The sequence below is a fragment of the Misgurnus anguillicaudatus genome, chromosome 19 (genome assembly GCF_027580225.2).
Source record: "Misgurnus anguillicaudatus chromosome 19, ASM2758022v2, whole genome shotgun sequence".
NCBI lineage: Eukaryota > Metazoa > Chordata > Actinopteri > Cypriniformes > Cobitidae > Misgurnus > Misgurnus anguillicaudatus.
In genome coordinates, this window is record NC_073355.2 from 19144805 (window position 1) to 19157240 (window position 12436).

General features: G+C 38.7%; 1 protein-coding gene across 1 annotated transcript in view; it reads right to left on the reverse strand.

Annotated features, from left to right (window-relative positions):
• card11 (caspase recruitment domain family, member 11) overlaps window positions 1–12436 on the reverse strand; it is a 41057-nt gene that overhangs the window by 14480 nt on the left and 14141 nt on the right. Inside the window, exons 2-16 of the mRNA XM_073857056.1 lie at window positions 9015–9230; window positions 7900–8037; window positions 7273–7598; window positions 6583–6762; window positions 6313–6459; window positions 4605–4730; window positions 4318–4512; window positions 3287–3427; window positions 3157–3199; window positions 2877–2980; window positions 2682–2785; window positions 2168–2220; window positions 1940–2075; window positions 1329–1530; window positions 169–292 (exon numbers count right to left, since the gene is read on the reverse strand). Of these exons, the coding sequence (XP_073713157.1) occupies window positions 169–292; window positions 1329–1530; window positions 1940–2075; window positions 2168–2220; window positions 2682–2785; window positions 2877–2980; window positions 3157–3199; window positions 3287–3427; window positions 4318–4512; window positions 4605–4730; window positions 6313–6459; window positions 6583–6762; window positions 7273–7598; window positions 7900–8037; window positions 9015–9216 (2221 nt within the window). The 5' untranslated portion in view covers window positions 9217–9230. The remainder of the gene's footprint in view (window positions 1–168; window positions 293–1328; window positions 1531–1939; window positions 2076–2167; window positions 2221–2681; window positions 2786–2876; window positions 2981–3156; window positions 3200–3286; window positions 3428–4317; window positions 4513–4604; window positions 4731–6312; window positions 6460–6582; window positions 6763–7272; window positions 7599–7899; window positions 8038–9014; window positions 9231–12436) is intronic.

The following is a 12436-nucleotide window of genomic DNA, read 5'->3' on the forward strand; positions in this document are numbered from 1 at the left end:
GCTGAGTTATATCTTCAGGCTTGGAGATAAGACTCTCAAGCATACTTTCACAACAAACAGAGGAAAAGTACATTGTTTCAAACACAGCCAAAGGCTTAAAGACCAAAGCTCAATTCTTTACAGTCTATATATTAAAAGCTTGAACACTTGAAAGAATTTTGGACTCACCATCACAGTTGCACTTGTAATGGAGATGTACCTCTCCGGTACACCTCTGCAGGGTCCAGTGAGCTTCTTCTTTGGTGCATGTGTCCAAAGCCACATTCTGGGCTTCTCCGTGGACACTGCCTTCCAGCTTAAGGAAAATAAAACCAAAGTGTAAAGACTTGAGTCTTTTCTGGTTATTAAGGCCACATCCACACAAAGCTAGCGCTTCCCTATCAGATAATTTTTCTTAATCTGATCTTTTTATCCCTCCGAGTCATCCAAAGAAAGGTGTAAGGTGTGAACAAATGTTTGAAACAATGCCTTAAGGGGCGTGCGTGTCGTAGTGAGGACACGTGTGTCTCCATCAACAAGTTATCTTTCAGCCAAGGGTGGGCAATAATTTCGTGATTAGTAGTAAATCGCCATCACCTGCTTTCAGATGGAGGGGTATTTACTAAACACAGCAGCATTTCATCCTACACTTCATCATACACTTGATTCTGAGGAACTACTTTGTCGGAAGAGTAATATTTGTACTAATATAATTACAACTTATTTGTGTTTTATTTTATGAAATCCTGCTATGCATATGAAGTAACCGTTTCATAAAAGCAATAAGCCCCGCGAAGCAGTGGTGTTACAGTGCATGTAATAACAGCTAAAGGGGTTTTTAGCCACAACGCGAAACGCCACTTAGCTGTTGTAAAATGCACTGGTAACCCACCGCTTCTTGGGGTTTATTTCTTTATTAACATTCACAACAAAGAAATGTGTGCAAACTGGAATAATGCAGAGATCAGGGAGCTCTTCACTATCTGCGCTGAAACTAAGATCGATCACCAGCGCGTGTCATGCGCAGATTCATTTTCAGATCAGAAAATAAATGCATGCGCCTGGTTTCTCCAGAGAGAAAGCAAACGTACATCTTTTTTCATGTATTTTCCGTAATCAGTGTGAGAAAAGAGGGCTAAAATATATGGATAGGCTGTAGGCTAAACATGAAGACGCAAGGGTGTCGGTTTCAGATTTATCCACTCTGGGACCCGGTTTCGAAAATAATAGCGGATTCAGGCTCTCAAAATGCTGGATCCATCTGGACGAAATACGAATATTTTTTTATGTATACAGTTAAACGCGGCTCCGTGTGGACAGGCTTGTGAAACATATACAGGATACAGACTCAGCATTAAGAGATGGTGGCCAACCTTAACCCCGGCCCGATCCGCATTAGAGCCAGGCTGGACAGAGGCCACAAAGATGCCACTCTCGTTTCCACCAATCAGACTGATTTCTGACAGAAGGTTTTCTCCTGAGAGAGAAAGGCTTTTCGCAGGCCGCATTGAGCTGAGTATAGGACCTGAAGTCAATGAAGGACGAAACGGTCTGGAAAAGGAAAATAAGACTTAGTAACAGATCAAAAAGCACTGATAATATTCATTCATGTACAATATTGTACAGTGGGGATGAAATTACATTTCTTGGGTAGATGAAAGAAGGTTTCTTCAATGTTATCAATATGAAAATGAATCACTGACCTATTATGAATAACACTATTTGGATGAACTAAAGGAAAACAGATATTCACACAAAGCTATCAGATAATCTGACTCTAAAAAAGCTTCCGCCATCTGCAAATCATACAACAGACTACTTTGATGGTCCTGTTTTGGGGTTTTTAAAATAATTTTTTGTGCTTAACAGATGTGTGTTATCTATAAAAAAATGATTATTTTGTATTTCGCACAATACAGCAGCACACATTTTCATGCTGATTGCGTTCTGTATAACAAACCTCTCCAAAGAGAACTTCCTGAAGATTTTACGGACTTGCTCCAGATCATAGCAGTCCATTGTATCAGACTGGTAGGATGATGAAGATGAGTGGATGGATGAAGGCGCGTAGGACGACATGTCCAGGTCATGATCATCTACAGCAGAGATGTGTTTCATAAGGGCATGTGACTTAAGCACATGAATCAGATGTCGATGTTGGTAATGTAAGTAATTTGTGTTTTCATACCCATATCTGCATTGTCTCCACTGTCAGTGTCTGCTGTGTCTGAAAGAGGAACACTAAAAAAAGGAAATAGGACATTACAGTTTACCACCAGCAAGCCTACAGCCATTTCACTACTTCTTTTTTACAGTAACACTAACCATAGTATTATGTTTTTTTGTCAGAAATGTTACATATATTAAAAAACGGTATTGTATTGAAAGCTACTCAGTTTAATATAGATTTAAATAACCAGAATAGAACAACAAATGACTAAAAACCCTGAAACTACACTGCACATTCCCACTTTATCTCTGCCATACATACACACTAAACAGGATTTATAACAGCACCCACAACTACATACAGGATTCACAACTACAAAATTTAATTTGAAATGGTTACAGAAAACAGTAACATGTATCTACTGTAACTGTGGCAATGATCATTATATTCATCATTATATTTCAGAAAGACTTTAAACTTTATCACAACATGTTTTCCATATACATGCAAATACATGTTTTTTTTTCATTACCACTTGAATTGGGAGTTTGGATTCTCCTTGATCCTTCTGACAATAGATTGATGATCCGGAGGCTCAGGTGCAGTGGACAATATGCTATCATTACGGCAACGCAACTGAGGAGACAAAAGCATAAACAAAATGTTTAGCTTTAAATTAAAGCTACCCGTTAAAGTGAACAAGTAAGATGAAATAAATCAGAATCACATTTTTGCAGATATCCGATAAAGGATAACTGAGCGTGCTATTGACTGGACTAAGGTTGCCACCGATCGCAGGTTCTGATGAATCTCCATTGGTCACAGGCGTGGCTATGTAATAAGAAACAAAACAGAAGGAAACAGAAGCAGTTGAAGGCAGATCATTGCATGTTATATGCCTATAAAACACTGTTTTTAAGCAAACCCCTTTTGGAAAATGTTTGGTAAATCTGCATGTATTATGCATTACATTTGCAGTAAAAAAAAAGGTCTTAAAAAGCTCTTACTGTGAAACGGCAGTGTTTTTGGTGCAGTAATTGGAGATTTTGTCTAATGAATGAGAATAAGAATGGCACACGTTAGATGGAGAAATAAAAAAACATACACGAAGAACGAAGGTTTCAAATTTTAGCTTACTCTTTTGATGTTATATCTGCGTGTGAACTTGTGATCATCTACAGGATCTTCTCCAGAATCCTCTGAAGGTCCTCCTGTATTTGGGTCAGGATGGCCGAAGCGCTCAGCTATGATTTGTGGAGTAAGGTCTCTTGGTAAACTCTGAAGGAGAATATCATGAAGCATATTTTTAGAAAAATTGACGGTCCGATTTACAAAACAGTTGCGCCACTTTGGCACTTAGCATTTTTGGTTTGAACAAATCTCCATCTTATCCGATAACTCTCCATAAAACCTTCAAAGGGACACTACACTTTTTTTGAGAATATACTCATTTTCCAGCTCCCCTAGAGTTAAAGATTTAATTTGTACTGTTTTGGAATCCATTTAGCCGATTTCCGGGTCTGGCGGTACCACTTTTAGCATAGCTTAGCATAATCCATTGAATCTGATTAGACCAACAGCATTGCTCTCAAAACGTACGTGTACTAAGACTGACAGAAAATTAAAAATTGCGATTTTCTAGGCAGATACTGTATGGCTAGGAACTATAATCTCATTCTGGTGTAATAATCAAGGACTTTGCTGCCATAACATGGCTGCAACAGGCGCAATAATATTACGCAGTGCCTGAAAATAGTCCCCTGCTATTGAAAGTTAATATTTTCGGCTGCTGTGTAATATCATTGAAAAAATATCGAAACTCTTAGTTTTTTTTATCGCAATGCTAATGGTCTAATTAGATTCAATGAATTATGCTAAGCTATGCTAAAAGTGGTACCACCAGACTCGGAGATCAGCTGAATGGATTCCAAAATGGTAAAAATCAAATGTTTAACTCTAGGGGAGCTTGAAAATGAGAATATTTGTAATAGTGTCTCTTAAACCAGGTGGATGTAAAAACTATTATCATTTTGTAAACACCAAAGCAAAAAAAGATTATTATAGACAGTGACTTTCCCACAAAACTGCTTTTTGCCTGATACATATATAAAATAAATTTTTACTTCAGTGATTAAATCAGATGTTTCAACCCACTACATGTTTCTCACCTGATCCAGGCCATTGTCCTTGGACATACGTCTTAGTTTGCACTCCAAGTTGACTATCTTGGCTTCTTTACGTACTATCTCGATTTGAAGCTCGTCGCTCTTTTCCTCTAACTCCCGTATTTGCTTGCGATATTTATCTTTATCGATCAGACACTGAGACGCGAGGTGTTGAGCGTCATCTCTTGACTTGAATGCCTGGGTGATATACAGAGCAGAGGACTGCATCAGCAACCTATTTATTTAACAAGAAGTAAACTGATCTAACGACCGAAACATTATCGACCAACCTGGTCTCGTTCCCGTTCCACCTCTTCAAGCTGCACCATGATGGTATTCATGCGGTTTTTGTACATTTCACAGTCCTTCACCAAAGTGGAGCACTTGAGTTCGAGGTCCTCCTTTTCTTCCAGGTACTGTACATTAGATAAAACGTTTCATTATTAAACGCATCTTATTTCAAGATCAGAACACTGAAAAAAGTGTCACTATTCAATACTGTATCGCTAGACCTTGAGAGTCTGAGCCTTACCCTGTTGAACAGTTGAAAAGATCTAGTTTTTTCTTAGCACATTACTAATAGCCTCCTATCAGACCATCATTTCATACTAAGCAGTTTGTGACTGTTTTTCACAGATACAATCTCTAATCGCCGTGAAAATGCTTTGCTATGGCATAAATTAGCATTTTACATGTAGCCATAAGCTCATAGGGGTGGTTTCCCAGACAGGGATTAGACTACCCTACTGAAAAATCCAGCTAAGACCAGCATAAGCTGGTGAGCTGGTTTTAGCTGGTATTGCTGGTGTAGCAAGTTGGTCTAGCTGTGTTTTGGCCACTTTTTAAGCTGGTCTAGCTGGACTTAGCTGGTCATGCTAAGGTGACTTGACCAGCTTTGCCAGGCTGGAAGGACCAGCTTAGGCCAGCTACTGCCACCTTAAACCAGCTAAAACTGTCAGCTTATGCTGGTCTTTGCTAGATTTTTCAGTAGGGTAGTCCTAGATTAAAATAAATGTTAGAGCTGTCCAAACTGAAAACAACTTGCACTAACATATCTAAAAATACATCAGTGCCCTTTGTTTGCCCCAAAATGGACACTAGTAATGTTTTTAGTAAGGCAGTAAGTTTAGTAAGTTTGTTAAAACTAGTTATATTTCCTAGTTAAACTAAGGCCTAGTCCTAGTTTAAGCTAATCCCTGTCCGTGAAACCACCCCAAAATGTTTAAAGATAAGCTTATTTAGTTAAAGGGATAGTTGAAAAGTGTGTCATTATTTACTAACCTTCATGTTGTTATAAACCTGTATGTGTTTCTTTATTCTGTTGAACACAAAATATGTTTTGATCATAGAGGGTAAGCACGTACTTGACTTCCACTGTGTTTGTTTTTACTTACTTTGTAAGTCAGTGAATACAGTCAACTGTGTGGTTAGCATCATTTATCAAAAGATTTTCTTTTGTGTTCAACAGAATAAAGAAACTCATACAGGTTTTAAACAACACGAGGGTGAGTAAATAACAAATATTAACGCCTGTTGCATGTTTAATTCAAGAAGTGAAACCTTTAAGAGGGCTATGATAAGACAACACTGCTGACCCCTCCTCTTCCTGTCTTCCCCTGAATTCTGACACATTCACACAGCGCTGCACATGCACTGCTATTTCGAGATGCAACACATTGCAGAAGGGATCACTCAGAGCAGCCAGTCCTCATCAGCCTCTGTCACGCCTCATTCATGACAAGAGAAAACTTTTTCCTATGCTTCATTATTTCTAGCTGTCATCTAAAAACTGTCAAAATAAGCACAATGACCTATGAGTCGAATGCCATATTAAGCATGTTAAGTATGAGTTTATTTGAAAATTTAAAAGCAATCTGACCTTAAAAGGGAGACTGGCCTACAGATCGAAGCTCTATTAAAAAACCCCGTGAGCTGCCTTTGTAGACATACATGTCTGAAATTGACCGTCCTAATAAAAGATATAATGCTGGTCTTAACCTTGTCCCTCAGCTCTTCGGCCTGTCGAACCTCCTCATGCAGATTATACAGTCTGTTAACTAGCTCCTGGCGATCCTCCAGAGCCTCCTGTCTGTCGTGCTCCAGGATATCCAAGATGGCCTTGTCCGAATCAGGTAGAGGCCCCGGCTAAGCGTGAAAGAAACAACACAAGCATTTCAAACAACCTCCATGTCTTTGATTTTCGAAGATGCCCTACAGCCATTTGCTTTTTACTGTCAGTTATATGCTGGGATGATATGAGGTCTTCACCTGTATGATGGATTGTAACTCCTGGAGTTTGATCTTCAAGACCTCGTTCTCTCGCTCCAACTCGAATATCTGCTCTTTCCGAGGTCGGCTCTCGATGTCGCTCTTTAATTTCAGAGACTGTCTTCTCTCCATCTTAAATTCTTCCTCAACCTTGTTGAGTTTGTGTTTTAGCTGGTCAATCTGGAGGAAAATGTGAGATGACAGTCAAAATTTGTATTCCACATACCAATGTAAATATGATTGATCAATGAAGATCGGGGACCTATGACCTCATCATGAACTCAGTGGTGTAGTGCAGGGTATACACAGGTATACGGAGTATACCCACCTCTTTATTTGATGGCATGGGGTATACCCATTTCTACTGGGGGCATACATTAAGAGTATACCCACTTCTCCAGACACCACTACACCACTGCATGAACTACACCAGTGTTCTTCAACCACGGCCTCGAGGACCACCATCCAGAATGTTTTAGATGTCTCCTTAATTAATACACCTGATTTAACTCATTAGCTGTTAGGGAGACATTCTGGAAGGAGGCTGATGAGTTGGTTCAGGTGTTTCAAATAAGGAGACATCTAAAACTTTCTGGAAGGGGGTCCTCGAGGACCAAGATTGAAGAACAGTGAACTACACCAAAAATCAAGACACAAATCTGCCTGCTGCTCGCAGGAGGGTCCACTGACCTCTAGTTGCAAGTCTCGGCTCCTCATAACAGCCATGTTCTTCTCCTCGCTGAGCTGGGCATATCGCATGGCCAGCTGATAGTTGTCGTCTTTCACCTTGATGAGTTCGTCGTTGTAGTTATTGCGCTCTTCTTTCATCTTATTGTAACGCTCTTGGAAGGTAAGCAGCTCTTGATTAGCCAGCCTTAGCTTCTTATGCTCGTCCTCTAGCGTACGACATTTGGTCATGACGTCCATCCGCTGCACGTCTTTGGCCTTCGATTGATTCTGCAACTTTATGACTTCATTCATTAAAAACTGGATGAGCCCCTCTTGGCCCTCTTCCACTGCAGGTGAAGAATTAAGGAAATCAATGCACAATACTCTACCGGACATGTACCATAGTAATTTTGTGATATTCTATCAAGTATCATGTAGGTATAAAAAAGTTTTAGTATTATGGTATATATCAATGTACCATTAAGGTACAGCCACAGCGTTTTTATAAGGTGTTGCACAAATCTAAAAGGGAATTTATGGCAAGTGCCCATCCCAGAGGGGAAGCAGCTGGCAGAAGGCAACAAACATTTTAAAGCCATGGTCGTAGGTCATTTATATGGGTGGCATTTTAATTTAAAAGTGGCTTACCGACTATAGTTGAACATCTGCGGGTAGGTTCCTTCCCCGTGACAAGTTTATAGAGGTCAGGGTAGTACAGTTCCAGACTCTCTAAAAAAACCACATATCCTCGTTCTCCTTTCGTGTGCAGGATGTCCAACAATCGACCTAAAACAATAAAAAACAGACTGTGTTACTTTATTTGTTTAAACATGTCTAAAGGTGCATTGTAGGAATATTTCACATTCTACACCCAGTTGATTTAGGCATTACCACATGATGTGAACCGAAAAAGAAAACATTTTTTTATAGTGCGTAGTATTGCTGTACTATAGTCTGAAATTTACGAGTTGTCCTTGATAAAGCGGTGCATTATGTTTGAACTCATTAGAAACAGTCACATCACAAAAAGTACTTGAAAAATCCTCTTTATTATGTACCAGACTGCCAGTCCCAGGCATAAAAGAAAATCATTAGGGGGCTGTGGAAATCCCAGCCGTGGTAAACAAGCTTTCTGATGTGTTGCTTTGTGACAAACAAACAGTGCAGAGTTTAGTAAGCTGCCTAGGCGAAATCCTTGTCATCCATTCTGCCTGTGGCCATTGAGAAGTTGACAAATGGTATGGAGGTCCAGGAAGGAGTCGTTGGAAAAGAAAAACTACAGCGGTGGCTCACAGGATTAAAAGCATCCATTCATCATCATATTACACTACTGGAAAAACATAGTGAACGATGGGACGGCCGTGTTACTGATTGATGATGTGATTTGCATGTAAATGTTTTCAACATTGAATTTGCATTTTCATATTCCACCATCTTTACTATTTTTGTCACCCGCACATATGAATTTTGATGCCTACGCAATCCATAATGACTATATGTAGTAAACAGTAAATCACAAAAAGGTTACTTTAGCTAGGTTTCACAGGCAGGGTCACATTTTTTGGTTGGACAAACGTGTAGCCCTAAACTCATCGTGGCATGAGTCAAGCAAGTTGCTGTGCCAAATTGAAGTGGATGGACAAAAATTATACTCTGACAGCTCCACATGCCACAGTATGTAAATGTTTTTAACATACAAATGGGTTATATGTTAGGTTGGTGTTGGAAAAGCATTTTGAGGTCAACAAAACACACGCACATACCTGCACGGCTGACTTTGGATTCCAGCAGGCGAGAGTTGAGCACCTCATCTTCGTCCTGCTCATCGATGACCTTGCATTGGCGCAGGTATGAGGTCAGCTTGTTAGGATTGATAAAACGGCACAAGATGCACCGGTTCTTCTCTGCGAATTCCCACAATGCCTCCCCATAGTCCAATAAATTCATCGAGCCTCCGTTTTCCATACCTGCAGAGGCCTCTGAAATGAGAATTGAAAGATTCAAAAGTTCCAGATGCTATTTCAACACTTCTCACACCCACAACATCATCAACACATTAAATGAAAAAAACTTGCAAAGGCTATGTATTCTCATTCAACTGTGAAAACACCACTTTTAACCATTTAATTAACCTTGGTCTGCAGTAGTTTATATTGTACACAATATATATACTACACATCAGTAATGTTCATTAAAGTATATTTAATAATATGACACTAATAATGACACTTTTACATGTGAATAATGCAGCCTTTAATGCCCATTAATACCTTCAACAGAATGTCTACAATAAAATATAGTTGCATGCATTGATAACCTGCAGCTGTGGTGAATGTGTGCCACATCACACATGCAAGTAAAACAAGCTTCTTCACGGGTTTTTCACATACTGGCTCGATTTAGAGCACATGGGAACAAACTACAGCTTTGTTTAACATCATAAATAAAAACTTAACCTTAAGAAGCTACTTCTACTATATCTGACATGCTTGGTTTAACCAAAAGTAATATAGTCAGGTTAAGTAAGTTATGTATATAATAAAATCAAAATGAAAGTTTTTTTGGCTTTTAGCTTTGTGATCGTCTATATGCTGCCGATTTCATAAATTCAAACCACTTCAGTTTCTGGGCTTTCTACAGCAGGAGTTTTTAAACTGCGGGTCGGACCCACTTGTGGGTCGCACAGTGTGATGGTTGGTCACGCAAAGTAACTTTGCTGTTACAGTAAATGACACAAAAAAAGTTTTGTCCTATTAATAACAAATTAAAGGTTTTGAAATCAGGTATTGTCGGATTGCAATAAACTGACATTGAATTTATACAATGACAATGAAAATAGAAATTAAATGTATGTTTTCTTCATATTTCTATAAAAAACATTTGGTGGGTCCTGAGATAAATTATCCCACTTGCATGCAGCACTGAAGCAACTTTTACAATGTACAGAAGGGGAAAGCAGGGGCTAAAGTAAAACATTTTTACTTTTAAAAGATAATGTTTTAGACAGATAGATATATTTTTTTCTGTGGTCAAAAACTCACAAGTGAGGAGGTGGAATTATGAACAAATGTAAAACGAATTCAGTATAATTTCACTTTGAACATAAGTAGCGCATTGTCAGTGATGGGAGTTACAAAGTAACGCGTTACTGTAATTCCACTACTTTTAGCAGTAACGAGCATGTAACGAAGTATTTTTTTAAATCAAGTAACGCAATTACAATTACTGAAATTTAAATGAGTTCGTTACTCGCGTTACTCTATTTTGTAAAAAATAGACAAGACATATCTGACGTCGCAGGACCATGGTTGGCGGCGCAATGAATCATTACACTTCATCATAGCTGACAGTGCATTTAGAATGAACATGAAAAATCTAAACGGGACAACATACCTTTGTTTTAAAATTGTGCGCAAGTCATAATCCATCCGGACTCATGTTTGTAAATTATCTTCCCCAAGCAATCCAGGCATGACATTAACTTGCATTTGTAGTCCACAAAAGTAATAAATCTGAGAAAAGTTCATATATTCTTTAATGTTTACATCGGCCTTCATGGAAGAGAACGATCCGCGATTGTTGTTTCCACTAAAATATTCACACTGCGCTGTACGCCAGTGTTAAAACTCCATAGTATGTGTGAGCTCGCTTTTAGTTTTAGTTTCAGTCTCTCCATATCCGAAAAAAACAATCCACTCGCTCTTTGTCCGTCTGACAAAACAATCCACGTAGCCTACTCCGTTTTCTGATTAAATATCTTCCTTTAATCCTGTGTATCATTTAAATCCAAAAGAAAATATATACAAACAGTATACGACCAAAGAGCGCAGTCCCTGCGGCAAGCTTCACAAGCTGTGTTCCAATTCAAGGGCTGCACCCTACTAAGCATGCAATAAAAGGTGAGCACTCGGTCTTTCAAGGCGCTCAGAAGTTCGCGAAGAGAACTGAAATGAGATGGTCTAACCTTCGGAGGACCCATAATTTGCGTCACCTGCTGCACGCGCACCGCGCCTGTCAGCAGGACACAGCGGAGACGTTTCTAACTTATTCAAATAAATATGAAATCAGAAAAATGATAACTTATTTTAGAAAATATGACATGTTGACACAATTGTCTCCAAATTTTTAAAGAGACACTACACAATTTTAACACATTATATATTTTTGTAAACATGCAGAATATTTGTCTAAATGATCTAAATGATATACATAAATAACGTAAGTTCACATATTAAGATAATTTCTAACAAAAATATTCAAAGGTTAAATCTAAAGCAAAATAGCCTCCTACAGTATGTGATATAGAGTCTTACGTGTAAAATAGCCCATACATATCATTTTACTGTTTGACTGTTCAGTACTGTTCATATTTACATTTTTAAAAGCAGACATAAAAGTAACTTAAAAGTTACTTTTCTTAGTAACTAATTACTTTTGATATACAGTAACTGGTAGAGTAATTCCAGTGTTTCCTCTAGGATTTTTTTCAGCTGTGGCGGCAGGGGGCGCCCATGATGATTATAAATGTACATTTTTTTTTTTAAAGTAGAATATAGGCTACAGTAAACTAACATGTATTTTTTATATCATTTTCATGCTGTCATTTACTTTTCCTTATATTTATAGCATATTGCTTTTCTATGTTTGATCTAAAATGTATTTTCTTAAAAAACGTTACACAGCTACGTACGTAATTTGGATATTTCATTGTAGTTTTAATGTAGTGTGCATTGCAAGTTGTGCTCGTGTTTAGCGTTACAGAGCTGTTGCAAACTCACGCACAGTCCTGTTTGATAATCCGCACCACTGTGATTGACCGAACATCCATCAGCAGCAATTTTATTTCACACCCGGACCTTTTGATAAAGACCCCGAGCCGGTCACAACGCAAATCGCGCAGTTGAATAGAAACCTTTAACGGTCTTCAGACAGATCTTAAACACAAAGCACGGGGCCATTTTAAACGAGTCGAATTTTGGTCTTGGATGTTAGACCCGCATTTTACTCTTGTCTATTGAGTCCCGACCTGCATCTACAACGCAAATGACGCGCGAGAAGCCTATTATTACACCCGTTACATCAAATATTATGCGGTTCACCCGCGGGTACCCCGACCGTGCTGTTTCGTCTGAAAACAGATAAAACAGTCTCACCGTCTGCCTCAAGTTTCTATTACCAACGTTCT